Source organism: Oratosquilla oratoria, chromosome 44 (genome assembly GCF_046742065.1).
Source record: "Oratosquilla oratoria isolate Oo_2021 chromosome 44, ASM4674206v1, whole genome shotgun sequence".
Classification (NCBI taxonomy): domain Eukaryota; kingdom Metazoa; phylum Arthropoda; class Malacostraca; order Stomatopoda; family Squillidae; genus Oratosquilla; species Oratosquilla oratoria.
The window spans coordinates 29,127,913-29,147,823 of record NC_134820.1 but is presented as its reverse complement, the minus strand read 5'-3'; the positions used below and the strand labels follow the sequence as shown (position 1 = coordinate 29,147,823).

General features: G+C 40.2%; 2 protein-coding genes across 3 annotated transcripts in view; one reads left to right on the top strand and one right to left on the bottom strand.

The window, feature by feature from the left end:
* The first annotated feature begins 4,576 nt into the window (after positions 1-4,576).
* LOC143022166 (calcium-responsive transcription factor-like) lies at positions 4,577-17,035 on the top strand. Of its 2 annotated transcripts, XM_076180257.1 has the most exons (8): positions 4,577-4,917; positions 5,842-6,038; positions 6,297-6,459; positions 8,840-8,944; positions 10,698-10,874; positions 12,081-12,293; positions 13,958-14,130; positions 14,690-17,035. In XM_076180257.1, exons 1-8 carry the CDS (start codon positions 4,912-4,914, stop codon positions 14,946-14,948), a joined length of 1,293 nt encoding a protein of 430 aa, XP_076036372.1. In that variant the 5' UTR covers positions 4,577-4,911; the 3' UTR covers positions 14,949-17,035. The 2 variants fall into 2 exon arrangements, with proteins under 2 accessions (XP_076036372.1, XP_076036371.1); XM_076180256.1 differs by lacking the exon at positions 6,297-6,459 and having other exon boundaries at positions 4,584-4,917.
* Positions 17,036-17,176: 141 nt separating this feature from the next.
* The window catches only part of LOC143022165 (hemolymph clottable protein-like), a 43,633-nt gene continuing 40,898 nt past the window's right edge, over positions 17,177-19,911 (bottom strand). The window contains exons 31-34 of the mRNA XM_076180255.1: positions 19,590-19,784; positions 18,703-18,858; positions 18,217-18,426; positions 17,177-17,360 (exon numbers count right to left, since the gene is read on the bottom strand). Of these exons, the coding sequence (XP_076036370.1) occupies positions 17,346-17,360; positions 18,217-18,426; positions 18,703-18,858; positions 19,590-19,784 (576 nt within the window). The 3' untranslated portion in view covers positions 17,177-17,345. The remainder of the gene's footprint in view (positions 17,361-18,216; positions 18,427-18,702; positions 18,859-19,589; positions 19,785-19,911) is intronic.

The window sequence follows — 19,911 nt, the reverse complement described above, 5'->3', positions numbered from 1 at the left end:
GCTCTTCAGGTGCAGGGATAGAGTTGAGGACTGGAGGTCGGAGGAAAAAATCCGACAGAGTTAAGGCGTCATCACACAGGGATATTTTTCCTCCGATTGTCGGAGCAGATTTACAGCCTGAAGTGTTCGGGAAGGGATCTGATGTGTTGGAGGTAAATGATTTTCCTCCAGTATATATCAAATGATATTCTATGTATTTTTGCTGGGGAAACAAAATAGTTTCCCATAGTGGATTTTATGGTGGAAAAAGTTCTGGAGGTAGGTGGTACCGCCGATTAATCGAAGGTTGGAGGGAAAACAGACCAGTGTGATAACCTCAGGGAGGATTCTTTTAGACTTCAACTGGACTCGAAGAACTCTCCAGGAGGTTGATGACAACAAAGGAAAGAAGATCACAAGAGGTGAAATCGTGTCTTTGGACAAGACCTCCGGGAGGATTCTTGTAGACCTCAACTGGACTTGAAGAACTCTTCAGGAGGATTCTTGTAGACCTCAATTGGACTTGAAGAACTCTTCAGGAGGATTCTTGTAGACCTCAACTGGACTCGAAGAACTCTCCAGGAAGATTCTTGTAGACCTCAACTGAACTCGAAGAACTATCCAGGAGGATTCTTGTAGACCTCAACTGGACTCGAAGAACTCTCCAGGAGGATTCTTGTAGACCTCAACTGGACTCGAAGAACTCTCCAGGAGGATTCTTGTAGACCTCAACTGGACTCGAAGAACTCTCCAGGAGGATTCTTGTAGACCTCAACTGGACTCGAAGAACTCTCCAGGAGGATTCTTGTAGACCTCAACTGGACTCGAAGAACTCTCCAGGAGGATTCTTGTAGACCTCAACTGGACTCGAAGAACTCTCCAGGAGGATTCTTGTAGACCTCAACTGGACTCGAAGAACTCTCCAGGAGGATTCTTGTAGACCTCATCTGGACTCGAAGAACTCCCCAGTAGGATTCTTGTAGACCTCATCTGGACTCGAAGAACTCTCCTGGAGGATTCTTGTAGACCTCATCTGGACTCGAAGAACTCTCAAGGAGGGTTCTTGTAGACCTCAACTGGACTCGAAGAACTCACTAGGAAGATTCTTGTAGACCTCATCTGGACTCGAAGAACTCTCCTGGAGGATTCTTGTAGACCTCATCTGGACTCGAAGAACTCTCAAGGAGGGTTCTTGTAGACCTCAACTGGACTCGAAGAACTCACTAGGAAGATTCTTGTAGACTTCAACTGGACTCGAAGAACTCTTCAGGAGGATTCTTGTAGAGCTCAACGGGACTCGAAGAACTCTCCAGGAGGATTCTTGTAGACCTCAACGGGACTCGAAGAACTCTCAAGGACGATTCTTGTAGACCTCAACGGGACTCGAAGAACTCTCCAGGAGGATTCTTGTAGACCTCAACTGGACTCGAAGAACTCTCCAGGAGGATTCTTGTAGACCTCAACTGGACTCGAAGAACTCTCTAGGAGGATTCTTGTAGATCTCAACTGGACTCGAAGAACTCTCCAGTAGGATTCTTGTAGACCTCAACCAGACTCGAAGAACTCTTCAGAAGTATTCTTGTAGACCTCAACTAGACTCGAAGAACTCTCCAGGAGGATTCTTGTAGACCTCAACTGGACTCGAAGAACTCTCCAGGAAGATTCTTGTAGACCTCAACTGGACTCGAAGAACTCTCCAGAAGGATTCTTGTAGACCTCAACTGGACTCGAAGAACTCTCCAGGAGGATTCTTGTAGACCTCAACTGGACTCGAAGAACTCTCTAGGAGGATTCTTGTAGATCTCAACTGGACTCGAAGAACTCTCCAGTAGGATTCTTGTAGACCTCAACCAGACTCGAAGAACTCTTCAGAAGTATTTTTGTATACTTCGACGGGACTCGAAAAACCTCTTCGAACTCAATATACTCCAGATCGAAGGATGCTAAAAACATGACTGAGGTTTTCGTTAAATAATTTTTCTTTGTAATTTTAACTGTGAATAAACGGTGCCAGCCACAACAAACCTAGCCTGACAACAGATTATTTTAATGCAGATTAATGCTGTGTAATCTTGAGTCTGATTTTCCGTAGCAAAATTGTGCAGTTTCACTATTGTGATGGACGGATGTAACAGATAAGTAGGATAAAGACAAGGTTGATATTAATTCGACGTAAGTCGGGTATTTTCAGACTCTTCCATCTACTTTTATTTTCTTTTAGATCCTTTAAAACAGTGGCGCACTTTTAAAAGTTTATTCTGATTAATTCCAAGCTATTTTATGCAGCAGGGGATCGAACTGGGGACAGATCGACTCTTAACTAAACAATTCTGACGTAACACGAAACTGCGCCTCAACTGAACGAAACTGTTTGCTGTTGGGATGATTTGAGAAAGCGTTTCCGTATTGAATGCATGGGATAAAAGCTAGACCCTTCAGTATGGCAACATCTCCACGTAGTGATGTTGCCATACGAGCGAGTCGTCTTTTTCTCAGATCTGAATAAGAGAACAGGGCTCAGGAATGGCTCATGTATGGAAATTTTATTTTTCTTCTCTCTCTCTCTCTCTCTCTCTCTCTCTCTCTCTCTCTCTCTCTCTCTCTCTCTCTCTCACTATAACAATATTTAACGGTGTTTGTTTTCACCATTTTCTCGTGATTTGTCTTATCTTTTATCATCCACTCTATAGACATTCCCATTCATAATATACATTTCTACATAAGAAAATGCATTTTAAGGTATTTACTCTGCGAATATCAAGAATCATTAAAAGAGAGTGAAATACACGCAAAATCATTGCATGTTGCGCAAAAAGTAAACACCTTTTCCTCTGGGCTGGCCAGGTCTAAACGCACAGCCACATCATCCAACCAATCACAAATCCCCTCCACTTCAGCACCTTGGAGATGGAGAACTCCATTGCTCTTCTCATTAAGATTTCGTGGTTTAAGTTGCATTGTTTTATTGTCAAGAGCTCAGAGGGATATAAAATGTTCCCTCCTTTGAGGTCTGCATCCTAAGCGGCAGCCAAGTTAACCTGTGTGATAGCGCTTACACTGCATTGCATATGACTATGCAATGTGTGTGTGTGTGTATTCACTTAGTTGTATTATACGGGAATGGAGCTATGTGTGTGTGTGAAGTGAGAATATATATATATATATATATATATATATATATATATATATATATATATATATATATGTGTGTGTGTGTGTGTGTGTGTGTGGGTGTGGGTGGGTGTGGGTGTGGGTGTGTGGGTGGGTGGGTGTGGGTGTGAAGTGAGAATATATGTATATATGTTTAGGAAAGGCAGGGGTTGCGTGAATCAGATTTTTGTGGTTAGGCAGATATGTGAGAAAGCTTTAGCAAAAGTTGAGGATGTTTTTAGGCCTTTATGGATTTGGAAAAGGCTTATGACAGGGCAGATAGGAAGGCACTGTGGGAGTCTTGCAGGTATATGGGATTGGGGGAAAGTTGTCAATGGCAATCAAGAGTTTTTACGAGAGTATTGGAGCCTGTGTTAACATGGAAAATGGAGAGAGCTAATGGTTTGAGGTAAAGGTAGGACTGCGCCAAGTATGTGTCATGTCGCCGTGGCTGTTCAGTGTGTACATGGATGGGGTGGTGCTGAAGGCGAGGGCAACGAGTAGGGGACTGGGGATGGAAGAAAATGTAGAGAAGAGGTGAGCCAGTTGTTTGCTGGTGACACTGCACTTGTGGCATGATCAGAGGGGTGGGGGGGGTTAAGGGAGTTAGCGACGGAGTTTGGGAAGGTATGCGATAGGAAGTTGAAGGTAAATGTGGGTAAAAGCAAGGTAATGAGATGTACAAGGAGAGAGGATGGCAGTGAGTTGGAAGTCTTAGGAGAGAGGCTGGAGGAAGTAGATAGCTTTAGGTATTTGGAGTCGCATGTAGCAGGAAAGGGAGGAAAGGAGGTAGAGGTAACTTGTAGATTGAGGGAACCAATTAGATACTTTAGGGGATTAAAAACTGTTATGAGAAATAGGCATCTGGGAATGGATGCAAAGAGGAGATTGTATGAAGCGGTGATTGTGCCGATGGCTTTGTATGGGGGCAGAAGCATGGAATTTAAGAGGCAGAGAGGAGAAGTTTGAATGTGTTTGAGATGAAATATCTGAGATGTATGGTAGGAGTTACAAGGCTGGATAGAGTGAGAAACGAGGTGAGGAGGAGAGTGGAAGTGAAAAGGGAGATGGCAGATATGACTGATGAAAGCATATTGGGATGGTTTGGACACATGGAAAGAATGAGTGAAAAATATTAGTAAAAGGGGTGTGGAAGTCAGAGGTGTGAGGAATGAACTTGAGGGGACGACCGAGGATGAGATGGATGGATGAAGTGAAGAGGGCGTTGAGGAAGAGGGTAATGTCTGTTAAACAAGGTGGGGGGAAATGCTACTGGTAAAAAAAAAAAAAAAAAAAAAAAAAAAGTTGTCCATACCACGGATCCTCTCTCCTAATTTTTACGTTTAGTCTTAGGTTGTCCTAAAACACCACCTGCTAATGGCAAATCCCATATAGAGGTAATTAATTCCGAAATCGGGGAATAGATGAACAGGGTAAAGTATCATTGTAGCCTACGTGAAGTAGTTTTGACAACATGGAAACTGTCGACGCAAGTAATGTAAACAAACACCTCGAATTGGTTCAGAATTGAGGGTGAGGAATTTAGAAAAGATATAGTGGTAGAAGTAGGAGAGGTGTCGTAATAAGACCATTTAAATCTGTGCAGCGAAATGCAGAGTGATGCTGTACATTCATACGCAAGAGATGTACCTCAAACTTTTGACAGAACATTTGTTGTCAGGAAATTCTCGACCCTAAGTGCAGCATTGGAGTGCGTGGATCAGTACCAAAATGATACCCTAACTAGGTTTGTCAAGTACTACAAAGACAAAAACTTTGGTAATGAAGGTAAGTTGACATAACATTTGGTTAGTTTTACTGTGTGATTAAATCTTCACCTCAATATAAAGAATATATATTCATTGATGATTGTGTTCGTTGAAGGATTCAAATATTTATTCACACCGGGAGAGATTATTTTCTACATATTTTAAACCTCCACGAAGACTACGGTCTTGCATGAAGCCGTGGAGGGAAAGAATTCAAGTGAAGAAAATAGGTCCCTAATAATTAGAAAATGGTATTATAAAGATAGAAACTTACCAAGTAGAACCCAAGCTAATTCAATCCCAGACCTCAGTACCATGGAAATAGTGATTAGATCATTACTGATGAGTATATACCAGATGACATTTGGCTGTGCTTGAAGTCATCACTTGCCCCCATGCACATAGACTGTTGGGGCAGGTAACCACTGCTAGGAATTGGAGAGATGTGTGACTCAAACTTAGTAGGAAGATATAAGACATACTCTTCCAGATATAACACCAGCACACTACCCTGACCAGACCTATGGTAATCTAACCTTAACAAGGTGTAATATACCTTTATCCCACACCCTCACCTATCCTAACCTATCATATATAACATAACCAAATTGTACCTCACCTTACTTAACCTAACCTAACTTATAATTGTCCATTATAATTATCACCTAACCAGATGTAACCTAATCAGACCACTTTGAATGCTTATTAGTAGCCAAGGTAACCAAGGTTAGCTGCATAGTGAAAGCTAATGCAAGACTTAAGGTTAGTATAGAACTGTTATATATAGTTATTGAATTACTGTGTTCCAGACTTGTACACATAGTAATGCTTTGTAATTAGATGAATGTGATTACAAGATTAGGAAATGTCATGTCTTAACAGATAAGTACATTACCAATGAATCTATCAAAGATTACGCTCATGACTAATTAAACTTTTCTAGATTACGTTCCTGACATTTCACGGAGTCGCCTCTACTGGTCATGGTGCAGTGAGAAGACCAATCAGCCTGTGCTGCCTATTCAGTACGATGGAGTTCCCTTCATGCACGTTGGCAAACAGGTTCTTCTCTGCCACCAAGGGAGGGACCTTAATAAAAGGCACAAAGAAATTTATCGACAGAAACAACATTTTATGCAGGTGAAGAATTTAGTGTAAGGGAAACTAGAATACAGATATATGAATTAATCTTAGTACATACATATACCAAAGGCTTTTTCCTCCTTACAAGGGAAGTAGCCAAAAAACAAAGGCATAAACCACTCCCACCAATTCCATCCCTAATATAGTCCACTCCCCTCTACCCTCTTCCCTCTCTCTTATCTTGGCACCTCTTGGATGATGGGTCATCCCTGCATCTTAGTATTAAAGATAATGCATTTAGCTTAACATTTTCAGAGAGATCATTAACAGATACTGGTTTGGGATGGTCCTACAAGATATATTATATATGAGAGAGTCATCTCCATGCTGTCCACTTTCAAATCTTAACATCAGCTCCATCTGGAGATGCAACCCTAAAGGCCTGACATTTGGTTTCTTGACTGATCCTAATACCCAGGTCAGTTGTATGTCCTCCATTGTTGGACATTTAGAGAGTTGACACAGTGACTGCTCTCCTCCTAATATTAAAAGAAACTGTCCCACTGAAATACAACATGAACAGTAGTCCAAAGATTCTTCCTAGAGAAATTTTGGTGCAGGCTACACCAACTGTTTTGAGGAAAACAAAAGGAGTAAAATGCCCCTTCAGGATGGATCTGTCTCTCAAAAACTGACCAAGAGTCAACAAATGGATGCAATACTCCCCACCTCCCCAATGAATGACTAATGATCCCACCCAGATTGAAAATTTATGGGAAGGCCTTAGAACCATTGCCAGCCATTGTGAAGCTGTGATTTTTTAATTAGAGAAACTGAAGGCAACAGTTATTATCATCATATATTCAGACATGGGTTGTGAGATGTAGTCTGTATGGAGACAAAGAATGTGCTGTCACTGTTTCAGTAACATGTTGTCTGATGGATGGCCAAGTTAAAGTAAGCACCCACCTCACTCGCATCCAAAACAAATTCATCATCCCTCCCAGCACCTTATGGTTAAAGAGTTATTCCTGTTCCCTGCCACACAGCCCAGATCACAGGCAATACAGCAATGCACAGCACCTCCACTGCAGAACCCAACAGCCAGAGCTGATTTTACCTCACCACTTGAAAAGATATATGGAGCAATGAAGAACATCCCTGCAGGCCATACCATCTCCTCATCCATTAACAACAGCTGTCCGTTCACTCTGATCTTTTGCATTATTGTCTTTGCTCAATAGACATTTCTTTTGTATCCAGTATCCCATTTACCCCATTTGTCCACCATATTCTCAGTCTTTTTTCAATTTTACTCCACAACTTTAGCTAGTTTTTCCTCACTCATTTTATCTGTACTCAAATCATCTTGGCAATCGGTTATACCCTATCTGACAGTTTTCTTTCCACCCCTATTCTATGCTTCATATTCAAAAGAATTTAATTAAGTGGAAGGGAATGGGTGGGGGTGGGGGGAGTATGTGTGAATGATATTTTGACACAGCCCAAAGGAATTTCTTACCGTCTTCTCTTTTTCTGCATGAGGGGACAGAGAGGCGGGTGTCACCGATTAAATGAAGCAGCCTTGTTGTGGATGTGCTGTGTCTTGCTGCATTGCTTCTGACCCAGGGCAGTGGGCAAGATGCAGAGGTGACCTGTCATCCAGGAGGAGACAAGAAAAGAGGGAGGGAGGGTGGTGAATGGGAGTGGAGTATGTGGGGATGAAATGGGTGGAAATGGATTTATGCCTTTGACTTTGGCTACCTCCCTTGTAAGGTAGAAATTGTATTAATATTAATTTATTCCTATTTTCTGTAAGGTTCTAAGGTTTAGGTACATGACAAAGTTGTTTTTGTAGATAATGGAATTAATAGAAATAATTTGAATAAGTTAAAAATGTGTGAAGCCCCCTCTGAGAGAGGAAGTTTATGACATTGAACTGAACTGAAAAGTAGGTGCATAGTTATTTATTGAAATCATGAGCATTCCTTCACAGATTGTTTGAACATTGTGTCAAGATTAAATTCATAAAAGATGCAGTCTTGCAACTGACCTTGTGATTCATGACCAGGCTGGCTGCAAAATTTAATCTACACAGAGAATAATTGTTACTTCAAGTTTCACTGAGTGGAAACCCACAGTGCCACAGTGGGCCTTAGGTCCTTCCATACAATACTGGAAAGAAACTTTGGACTCTTATCTGTGTTGTCTTAGTGTATTTACATAGTTGGATTTTATGGGAAGGGGAGCTACGCTCATGGTGTCCTGCCTTTGTATCTCGCAGTGTATAGTTTACTCTTAATTTCATGAATGGTTTTTGCGCACACTATTTTTTTCATCTAGTTTATTCCAAGTGTCCACCACTCTGTGTGGAAAACCGTTGTTCTTCAGATCTCTTCTATAACTATCATTTTTGAGTTTCTCTTGTCCTAATTTAACAAGTCCTCTCAAACGAGTATTTCTGTGCCCTTCATGATTCTATAGATGGTCAGTAGGTCGCCTCTCTCTCTTCTTTGCTCCAAAGTCGGGACTATTCCCATGTCATCGGGTGAAAGTAGGAAGAGAAGGGGAGTAGTGACAGGTTTTCAACTGTCCATATGCGAAAAGGTAATACAGTTGAAGTTGATTAAGATCTTGGGCCCAATCCCTTCTGGTGAGGAGCTTGATAGGTTTTGAAAATTGGACAGCATTATTCACTGTATTTTATTGGACTGCCACAAGCAGGTATCCATCATTTGTCCCAGTATAGAGACATAAACAGTATAAAAGTACTTTAACAGTAATAACAAGCATGAAAAGGAATCAGTACAGTAATTTATTAAAGTTATTTACTTTGTTTCTATATTTTCTTCCAACAGCAACATGGGACATCGAGAACCAGGATGAGAAGTCAGCACAGTAAGAAAGTGGACTGCCCGGCTGCCATCCACATTGCCCATATCGTCAAATTCCCAGAATTCAAGGTAGGCAGCTATCGTAATAAATTTGAAAGTTATTAACATTTTTAATATGAGTCAAATACTCGCATGCAGTATTATGCTGCCCGATGTACAATGATTTGATGATGCATCACAATACATGTATTATAGAATATGAAGTTGCGACTGTAATACTTGTTCTCTTTCACCCTGAATATTGATAACCACAGAAAACATGATCAAGCCTGTTCACAGAATATGGGGGTCACTGAGCTATAAATACAAAATAAATATAATCATGACGCCAATACCCACATCCTCGTATACTTACTCACACCTCATTGTGCCAACGTCAGCATCATCATATGCTAGGGGTTAAGTGTTGTTATTATTTAGTCAAGGATGAGTAGGCTAGTTTTATTATTTTGTTACAATAAAGAACTACTGAAGAAGTTTCCATCAAATTCAACCCAAACTATACACCAGACCACTCCCAAGACAAAGAAACAAAGAAAAAAAAGATTCATTACCCCTGGAGTAGAACCAGACACCCATTAATGCTGCCTTTGCCACTTTTAGTTTCTATGCATTGTTCCCTGGATGGCCTTCCGTTTTCTTTTACACTACTGGGGTCTACTGTAAGAGAGACCTGAGCCAATAGATTGATTAATTGATTCAATACCTTTTCCTTAGTTTCTGGACAGCATTCTCTGGGTTGGTGTCTGGTTTTATTTCTTATATTACTTTGTTATTTTGGGGAAAAAAAAAAAAATATATATATATATATATATATATATATATATATATATATATATATATATATATATACATATATACATATATATATATATATATATATATATATATATATATACACACACACACCATTATAAAGGGAGAAGGTCCTTTTGGTATACACATGTATGTACATACATACATGTACCAAGAGCTTTTTACCCCTTACAAGGGAGGTAGATAAAGTCATAAATCCACACCCATCCATTTCATCCCCACATACTCCACCCCCATTCACCACCCTCCCTCCCTCTTTTCTTGTCTCCTCCTGGATGGATGATGGGTCATCCCTGCATCTCATCCACTACCCTGGATCAGAAGCAATGCAACAAGACACAGCACATCCACAACAAGGCTGCTTCATATGTATATACATACATATGTCAATTGACATATGTATGTACTTTGTTATTATTCTATTCTGTAGTTTTATGGGTTTTTAATTCACCTGGAAAGCTTTTTGGTTTAAAATATACTGTTACAGTGGGGTGGCCATTGGAACATTGTTCTATCCTACCTGTTGCAGGTCTTCTAAAGGCTGGAAGACTCCCATCTTCAGGTCAGGTAGAACAGATAAGGTAGAGGGGGAAGGAGAGGTAGGCATGGTAGATAAGGGAGAGCAAGCTTGGGTAGACAAGCTTACGTGAAGTAGAGCAAATACTGGAAGCCCAGGTCTAGTATTTCTGTCAAGTTCAACTGTTCTTCTTTCATGTTTTCACATGAGGATAGATGATAGTTGATGATGACTCCTTATCCTTATCCTCATCCTATTGGCCAGTGATGTAGAAGCATATCCTACCATAGTTATTTTAACAGTAAGAAACACATGAAATAAAATACTTTTCATCAAGTCATTGTATTTGTTTGCCACATGCAGGTCCCTGACACTTACCTCCTCATAAACTGATGTAGAAACATATCCTACCATAGTTATTTAAACAGTAAATAACACATGAAATAAAATACTTTTCATCAAGTCATTGTATTTGTTTGCCACATGCAGGTTCCTGACGCTTACCTCCTTATAAACTCAGAGCCAACAGAACACACCCGTAAGAAAATCAAGAAACAGCTTGTGGATTCGTATAGAGATAGTGCAGCTGGTGTAGCACTGGATGTTCAGTTCTTTGTTAGACTTCCAGATGCATGTGCACATCATGGCCATCCAGTTTTGTCGCAGGTTTGTATGACAATAATTAGTAGATTTGAAGAGAGTTGGCTGCAGTTACAATGAAGTGGAGTATTTTTCAAGAAAGTAGCAGTTGCTGACAAGACTGATGAGTTAAACACCATATGAGGATGGAGCCTTTATTTGTGTGACGTTACGCTTATTACAGCTTTTTTAAGTACAAGTTGAGATACACATGCTTGAGATTAAATAAGAGGAATGGGGGAAAGGGGAAAGAAAGAAGTAGGGGGGAAGGAAGAGGAGGAGGAGGAGTATTCAATCCTCCTCCTCCTCCTCCTCCTCCTCCTCCTCCTCCTCCTCTTCTTCCTTTCCCCTTTACTTCTTTCTTTCTCATATGGTGTTTAACTCAAGTGGAGTATGGTGAAGATTATACAGGCAGAATGCTCAGCCATCTCAGGGTGAATCCAACAAGAGTAAAATGAAGGTTACAACCCATTCCCCCAGTTCTTGCTTGCAAGAGACCCACAGTTCCCAGGCAACCATCAACAGTTAATGATCAGGCCCATAGGTATGGACCAAAAGGTCTCCTGTCGGCATGCTCCGCCTTTGCAATCTTTTGTAATCCTTTGTTTATAAGGTCACTCTTGGTTAAAACCCTCCCATAAGCCCTCCCAACTACACTTAACAAACTGATCCCCCTAAAATTACTGCAGTCACATTTTGCCCCTTTTCCTTTGTACAGTGGAACTATACAGGCACTCCTCCAGTCCTTTGCCACTTTCCCCTTCCACAGACACACGTTATATATATATTATTATTAGGAAGGAAGGGAGAAAACGGAAGATAAGGGTGAGTGGAGAATGGCTGTGTATAGATGGTAGATAACAAAAACTATGGCCAGTTTTACCCCATGTGGCTACTTTTGCCCCTTCTGATGGTATATATATATTTTTTTCATGTAGGTTATTGGTATACATATGTATTATTATTATTATGTATATATATATATATTTATATATTTGTTTATTTATTCTTTTTTTTTCTATGCAGGTAGGTTAGTGTAAATGTTTGAGTAGGAATGCTGGGGTTGTACAGTATGTATGAATATGTAGGTGATTATATATTCACTCAAGTGAAAGATTTATTTAATTTTCATTTCTGGATTTTCCCCTTTTCTACAATTTCAGTTCTTCTCCCAGTCTGTACATTAGTTCACACTTCAGGCTCTCTTGATGTGCTTCTCTTATTGAATTCCAGAGTCCAAAATCAAAGACCAAAGAGCCAGTGGATCCAAAAATACTGGAATTGATTCATGACCTGACTCAGCAGGGAGTCACAAATATCAAAGTCTTCCAGGAACATATTGCTTCCTATGTGAACAATGAAGTCTTCAAAGATGAAGAACCCCCTCCATTAATGTGGAGGCGTTACAACCCCACAGAACATGACATTCGCAATGCCATGTATAAGGTAAGACAGAAATATCTCTTTATTTTATAGAAAACTCGCTGGCCGAGCAGGTTAGGGTGTCGTTACTTGCGGCAAAGTTCAAGGGGATGGCAGTTTGAACCCTGCCACTGGCGAAGTTGAACCAAGGTTATGGTTCATTAAATTCCACGCTACAAAGTCCTCTGTGAGGAGCACCGTCCTAGTTTTCCAATAGGGGGGAGCTTGTGACGGTAAACCATATCATCATTTATCATACTTGCGTATTTATGTATGTCTGTGTCTTGCTGCATTGCCCCTGACCCAAGCAGAGTTGCATGGGACAGGGATTTTCCTTGATCCATGCGATGCTAAGATGGGAGGGTCAGTGAATGGGTTTTGATGGGTGTAAGGTGGGAGCCTACTTTGACTCCCCTGAAACAAACTTGAGTGAAACTTGAGGCAGCAATTATTATGTGTGAATGAATGGAAAGAGAAGGTTAAATGAAGGAGTGACTGCTCATGGTACTGTATGGAGGAGACCTGGAATAGAAGAGAAGCTGGTAAGGAATAAAGTGAATGTATTCAAAATGAGAAATGTATGCTTAGCTATTTCACTATAGCAAGACCTGAGTGGATTAAAAGTATTTGAGACAAAGTATTTGGAAAGTGTGATAGGAATTTCAAGAATAGATAGTGTGATAAATGCAAAGGTGAGACTGAGAACAGGTGTTTGAATAAAACTGTCTTATAGGACAGATCAAAAAGTGTTTAGATGGTTTCAATATATGGAGAGAATGATGAGCAAAGAGGGCATGGAAACAAGTAAAGCCTGAGTGGTAGGCCTAGAATGAAATATATTGATGGTGAAAATATCTGTGGATGCACATAGTGTTTTTAAAACAGTGGAAATAGATTGGAAGAGATAGGAATGTGTGGAGAGACTGACTGAATGAATTAATGATGTTATCCAAAGGGAAGTTCCCCCTTATCTACTCTGTATATGAATAGATAACAAATTTGGAAGGTTGTCAAGCCCTACAGTAGGGAAGCTATGGCACTACATTTAACTTGAGCAGTGTGACAGGGTATTGAATAATTATTCATCCCCCAAGTTCCTGAGGAGCAAATGACTGGATCCCTTGTGGGCATGTGCTTGGAATTGGCCAACCCTCTTTTGAGGGAAATTGTCGCCTGGATAGATCTATCAGTATGCAATCTCATTTATGGCGTGATCTAAAAAATTAGGATTTTGCTTTGGTATGTGATCCTAACCTAAACTAACCTAACCTAACTTAAATCTAACCTATCCTAACCTAACACAATATGCATTTTTTGCTTATTTGTTAGGTTATTATTATTTTTTTTCTCCTAGTTTAAAAACATTGAAAGCACATACCAAAGCTAAATCCTAATCTATGAGATCACATACCAAAAGAGCAAAAAAGATATGATGAACATAGATCGCTACCATCAGGTGAGATCGCATACCAAAACAAAAGCACGACTTTGAGATCGCAAAACAAAACATCACCGATCTATCTATATACCAAGGGCTTTTTCCCCCTTACAAGGGAGGTAGCCAAGTCAAAATGTAAGTACCCACTCCCACTCATTTCACTCCTGGATAGATGAAAATAATATTAAATTCTACGGTCTTATTAGGGCCAAATTTTTACATGTGTTTGTATTTCATGTTGTTATGACAGGTCAGAAGGTCTATGGTGAAGGAGAAAAAGCGTCATCTGCAAAATCGATGTACATCTCTGCTTCATGACATCACCCAGATGGTCTTAGACAACGATGACGAAGTTTATCTCGAGCAGTTGGAGGAACAGCTTAAGAATATTCATATGTCAGTCCAGAGGGCTCTTCCTCCAAAGTAAGTTATCTTTTTGTGAGTTATGGCAATGACTTATGTAATTCAGTATCTAAAGTTCATATCTACAGTTACTTAAATATACTTTGCATCTACGATTGATGCAGCCCAAAGGGATTTCTCCCCATCTTCTCCTTTTCTGCATGAGGGGACGGAGAGGGGGGGGCGGTCGCCGAATTAATGAAGCCGCCTTGCTTTGGATGTGCTGTGTCTTGTGACACTGCTTCCGACCCAGGGCAGTTAATTCAATATATATATAGATAAATGCATGTATTGCTGCAGTATTTTTAGTGGTATTATTTACATAAAATGAGCCCATCATGTAGTATCTAATTTCATTGTAGTATACATACATATACTAAAGGCTTTTTCCCCCTTACAAGGAAGGTAGCCATAAAACAAAGGCATAAAAACCACTCCCACTCATTCCATCCCCAACATACTCCACTCCCCTCCACCCTCTTCCCTCCCTCTTATTATGGCACCTCCTGGATGACGGGTAATCCCTGCATCTTGTATTGTAGTATAGAAATAGCATAACATAAATTTATTACCTTTGCAGGGAGGAGGAGCCCCATAAACATTTGGTAAAAAAGAAGTGCTCGGAATCTTCCGGAACTCATGTTTGTATCAAACAAGAGCAGAGTCAAGAGGAACATCCAGAACCTGAGGAGCTCACTCTGACAACTTACGAGCTCACTTTTGATCCCAGTGAACCACCACAACTTGAAACTGAAACTGAAGAAGTTGTGACAGAAGTATATTACTATGAAGATCCTCCCCTTGAATATGATTTTGAAAGTGTTATTACCGAGAGTTGATATATTATAGAAATAAGAAAATGTCTGGGCTTTCATTTTTCCTTTTTTTTTTTCCACTTTTCTCTGGACATTTTGGGCAGACCATCACTGGAGAAAGAAGCAAGAAAAGAGACATGATCAGTTTGGACACAAGCACCTGGAGCAAAAAGCTCACAAACAAATGTGATTATGTTAAGCTGGAACCCCATAAAATGTGAGGACACAATTTGAAGCTCAAAAAAGAATCTATGAACAAAGTATGTAAAATGCAGCCATCCAGGTGAAAGAAAGAAGGACCAACCTTCCTGGAGAGTCTGTGTGTATGTACCCAAACTATTAATACTTTCAAGAAGAGCTATAATGACCTAAAAGATCACTTACACCAAAAAGTGTGACGAGGTATTTTCCAGCGTTAGACACCTAAATGTATCAAGAATTTTATGGTTGGCATCACTTTGACCAAAGGAAAATTCAAGAATAGAAGGCTGATGTTTACTCCCTATCCAATAAAACCACCACAAGGATTAAGTGAACATACCAGAGCTGGGCACGTTCCTTGGTGCGTTTTTAGGTGCATTCTGCTTTAGTTTGACTGTGGTTAGTGCTCCCAAACTATTAAAGCAATATAGGTGCTGGTATGATATGTGGCCTACAAAATTTTTCTTTGGTATAGTATGTGGCCTACTGGACTTTCATTTCTGTCTCTTATGCTTTAATAGTTTGGGAGCATTAACTGCGGTCAGATTAATGCAGAATGCACCAAGGAACGTACCTAGCCCTGTAACATACCTTGGAAGGCAGTCGTTTCAAGTTAAACCATGGATGGAAATGGGAGGTAAGATACTGGAATATTCAACACAGGTTTCTTTTTAGACAAATTATAAACATATTTTGAAGCTTGCTGGTCGAGTGGGATTTGGGTGTCATTACTTGCGGCGAAGGTCGAGGTGATGGTGATTCGAATCCTGCCACTGGCAAAATTGAACCAAGGGCATGGGTCGTTAAATCCCACACTACAAAGCCATCTGTAAGGGGCATCGTTCTAACCTCTCGATAGGGGGGAGTTTGTTATGTTAAACCATATCATAAGCATATTGATCACAGTGTCATAAAACTGGAGTTTATATAATGATTATTGACTAAGCTAACTCAGCCACCACCTTTATAAATGGGAAAAGATCTTTTGACGTATTCATATATGAGAGCTCAAGTTTCACTGACTGGAAACCCGCATCCTCGCAGTGGTTGGTAGCAGTCCATGAGCTCTCTTGTACAGGGAGTCCTTGGTGTATGACTGTCTTGACTTCTACCAATTTTTTTTAATAATAATAATAATAATAATAATAAAAAAGTAGGTTGTGTGTGCAGCATCAACATGCAACAATAGAAGGAAGTGTTGGTGAGTTTTGGTTGTGTATAATTTTGGATTACTACTAATCATTTGCTCTCTTATTTGTGTTACATTTTTGGGAACTTTTTGACTCGTTATGGCTCCCTGACACATCCCCCACATTCACCTCAAACTATTCACTATTTCTGACTCTCACACATGCCCCATCAACACTAGAGCAGAGAAGAGAAAGAGGTGATCTACTGACTATATTTAGAATCATGAAAGGAATGGAAATCCTTGACAGGAATGATTTACTAAAAAATGACAATGGAAAAACAAGAGGTCATGAAAAGAAACTCAAAAAGGATAACTACAGTATAGAAGAGAGATCGGAAAAAGAATAGCTTCCCACACAGAGTGCTGGATGTATGGAATAACTTAGATAAAGAAACAGTGTGTGCAAATACTATTCAAGATTTTAAGAAAAAACTTGATGCTGAAAGATACAAAGATGGGTCACTATGAGCATAGCTCCCTTCCCGTGTAATACAACTAGGTACGTACACAAAACCAGTAGATAGCGTGTTTATCATTTCTGAATGGTCAAAGTTATAAGTACCTTTAATTGGAAACCTGCATATCTTTAGTGTTTGTGGGGGCATATTTTTATGGATATGACTGCATATACTTGCCTTTTAACTAATGTAGGTGTGTTTCTCTTTGTAGAAAAAAAAAAAGTATGTGCTCTGAGCATTGCTTTCATGCCCCAATATTTTCTCTCTCTCTTTTTTTTTTTATTGAAAAGACACATTTTGACAATTCACTTCACCCATATGTGTAAAAAATCTATCAATTATCCAATGCAGGGATGGCTACCGAAGGTTGATGCGTTTAAAAGGATGATGAATATACAATGACTGTTGCAAGAGTAAAGAAACTGTTTCTCTTAAGATTTATTTTAGGGTTTTATATACAGCCATTCCAGACTTCCAATTTCCTTACATTGTATTCACGTATTTCTTAATTCTGATATGATATTTTCAATACTCCCTTTATTCTGTTCTATATCAGCTTAGTGTCAGGATTCATTTGGTGAATACCTGGAAATAAAGAATTTCAGTCAGCTATATATTCTCACTTTGTATATTAAACAAAGCTCAGTATACTGAAATGTAAAAGATGCACAAGAAAACATCTTTCAACAGAAAACTGAAATGACTACAGTATTTAAAGGATTATACAAATTTAATAACTATACTGAATAATAGATCAAAATACCCAGAAAACACAAGTTTTAACTGTTTCCCAAATTAACCCCTTGAGTACCGGATGTGTGTTTTGTGACACCTGCGTGTCACGGCTGAGTGCACCCGCCAGGAACCAAGTGTGCTCCCCGTGACACGCACGTGTCACAGTTATAAGCTGTGTGTATTGAGGGCTCTCAAGGCCTCGATTTCTGGGTTATTTCTACCCACGTGGTGGCCAGTGTCTGTGTTTACAAACATAAGGCTCCAGCCATTCGTGGGACGGTTTGAAACGTCTGTTTACATAAGGTTGATGGGTTGGTAATGAAGGGGTCAATTGTTCTAATAAAAAATATGGTGCACATAGTGGCCACCAAGTGCAACTGCCCTCACCAGAATATGTTTACACCAACTGAAAACTGCTATTGGTACAGGATGAAGAGGATCTTCAAGTAAGAAATCTATATGTGGCACAAGTTACAGATTAAGGATGAGCTATATGGAATATATAATGAATTAATGTTAAGGAAGGGGATCTTCAAGTAAGAAATCTATGGCACAAATTACAGATTAAGGATGAACTATATGGAATATATATTGGATTAATGTCAAGGACAAATCCCATCCGCACCAGCCAGTAGCTAGTGGGATAGGACTTAAATGATGATACAATACTCAAGAACTTTAGCTATTCAATAGGCTTATGGCTTACATCTGGAAGTGGACAATGTTTCTGGTAGTCCTCCACTTTTGTTAAGAGGTCCTCAAAGGAGTAAGGGTCACAGTCACCATCCCCTCCTGCCATCCATGCCAAGGCGAAGAGCTCTGGATTGTGGTATATGCACTTATTGGGTCCCTCAAAGGTGTGGGTTGTGTCATGGTTTCGCCTGCCACACAAACCACTGACACCATAGGAGTTCACCTGTGACACAGAGGGAGGCTGTAAATAGTTCTGTTCACACACACAGATTGACCTCTCATTAACGGACTAAAAGGGGGGTAACGGTGTCCGTTGATGTGAATAATCCGTTGATTTGGAGTGGTTTTTGGATGCCATAGTGATTGCACAGCACTAAAGAACAACACCGAAAACACAGCGAAAACACAGCTAATTAATGTCCGTTAATGAGAGGTCAATCTGTACTCTACAATGTCACCAATGATCATGTTCAAAGTGCATTGTTTCAGTCCTATTTACCTTGACAGCAATATGTGAATTCTTCATGGCCACAGACAGGATGTCAGGAAACTCAACATAGACCTTATCATTGTACATTTCAACAGTACACAGGGTTCTTCTTTCGTGGCGAACCACTTCACGATTCTGGGCCATGACCACAGGCTTCCCATTCACCTGTGATAGAAGACACATTAAATGGAACATTTGATGATATGGTTTAATGTCATAAACTCCCCCTACCAGAAGTCTAGGACAGTGCCCCTCACAGAGGGCTTTGTAGCATGGAATTTAATGAACCATGCCCTTGGTTCAACTTTGCCGGTGGCAGGATTCGAACCACCATCCCCTTGACCTTCACTGCAAGTAACAACACCCTACCCGCTCAGCCAGCAAGTAGTTAAATAAGGAAACAACATCTCAGTTGTTCATTGGACATACAACTTGATATGATTAATTCACGATTCATAGTACTCTTCACTCCCCATCCCTCAATAAATCAAACTCCAAGTCAAGACCACATAATTAAGACAACCCAACAGTACCTTCAACTAGTCTTTGTGGCCCTCTACCTTGACTTCCGTAGACACGATGTCCGTGATGACCGAGCCCTTGGGGTGGATGAAGACCACATGATTAAGACAACCCTACTGTACCATGAACTAATCTTTGTGGCTCTCTACCTTGACTTCCTTAGACATGATGTCTGTGATGACTGAGCTCTTGGGATGGATGAAGACTACATAATTAAGACAACCCTACTACCGTACCATGGACTAGTCTTTGTGGCTCTCTACCTTGACTTCCTTAGACATGATGTCTGTGATGACCGAGCTCTTGGGATGGATGAAGACCACATAATTAAGACAACCTTACCGTACCATGAACTAGTCTTTGTAGCTCTCTACCTTGACTTCTGTAGACGTGATGTCCGCAATGACCGAGCCCTTGGGGTGGATGAAGCGCAGCTGGGTTCCTGGTTCTGGGTATTGAGTGTAGCGATAGAGCAGCATCCAGCTCTCGAAGTGATCCACATCCATCGCCAGAACTCTCCAGCATGGGCTTCTCTCAAGTGAATAATCCAGACCATTGAAGGTCACAACCTGTGAGGAGTTATGTTCACTATATGTAGCTGGTTTTGTTCATAGTAGCTAAGAGTAAAGAACTGTAATTGCTATATCTGCATGATATAATAGATTTGTGTGTGTTTGTGTGATGTAATGAGATGGG

Bases quoted from the DNA above. Each gene is read 5' to 3' on its own strand.
- LOC143022166 (XM_076180256.1), top strand. From the start codon at position 4,740: ATGCAGAGTGATGCTGTACATTCATACGCAAGAGATGTACCTCAAACT. The intron at 6,039-8,839 runs GTGAAGAATTTA...TTCTTCCAACAG, and splicing joins AGAAACAACATTTTATGCAG to CAACATGGGACATCGAGAAC. The intron at 10,875-12,080 runs GTTTGTATGACA...ATTGAATTCCAG, and splicing joins GCCATCCAGTTTTGTCGCAG to AGTCCAAAATCAAAGACCAA.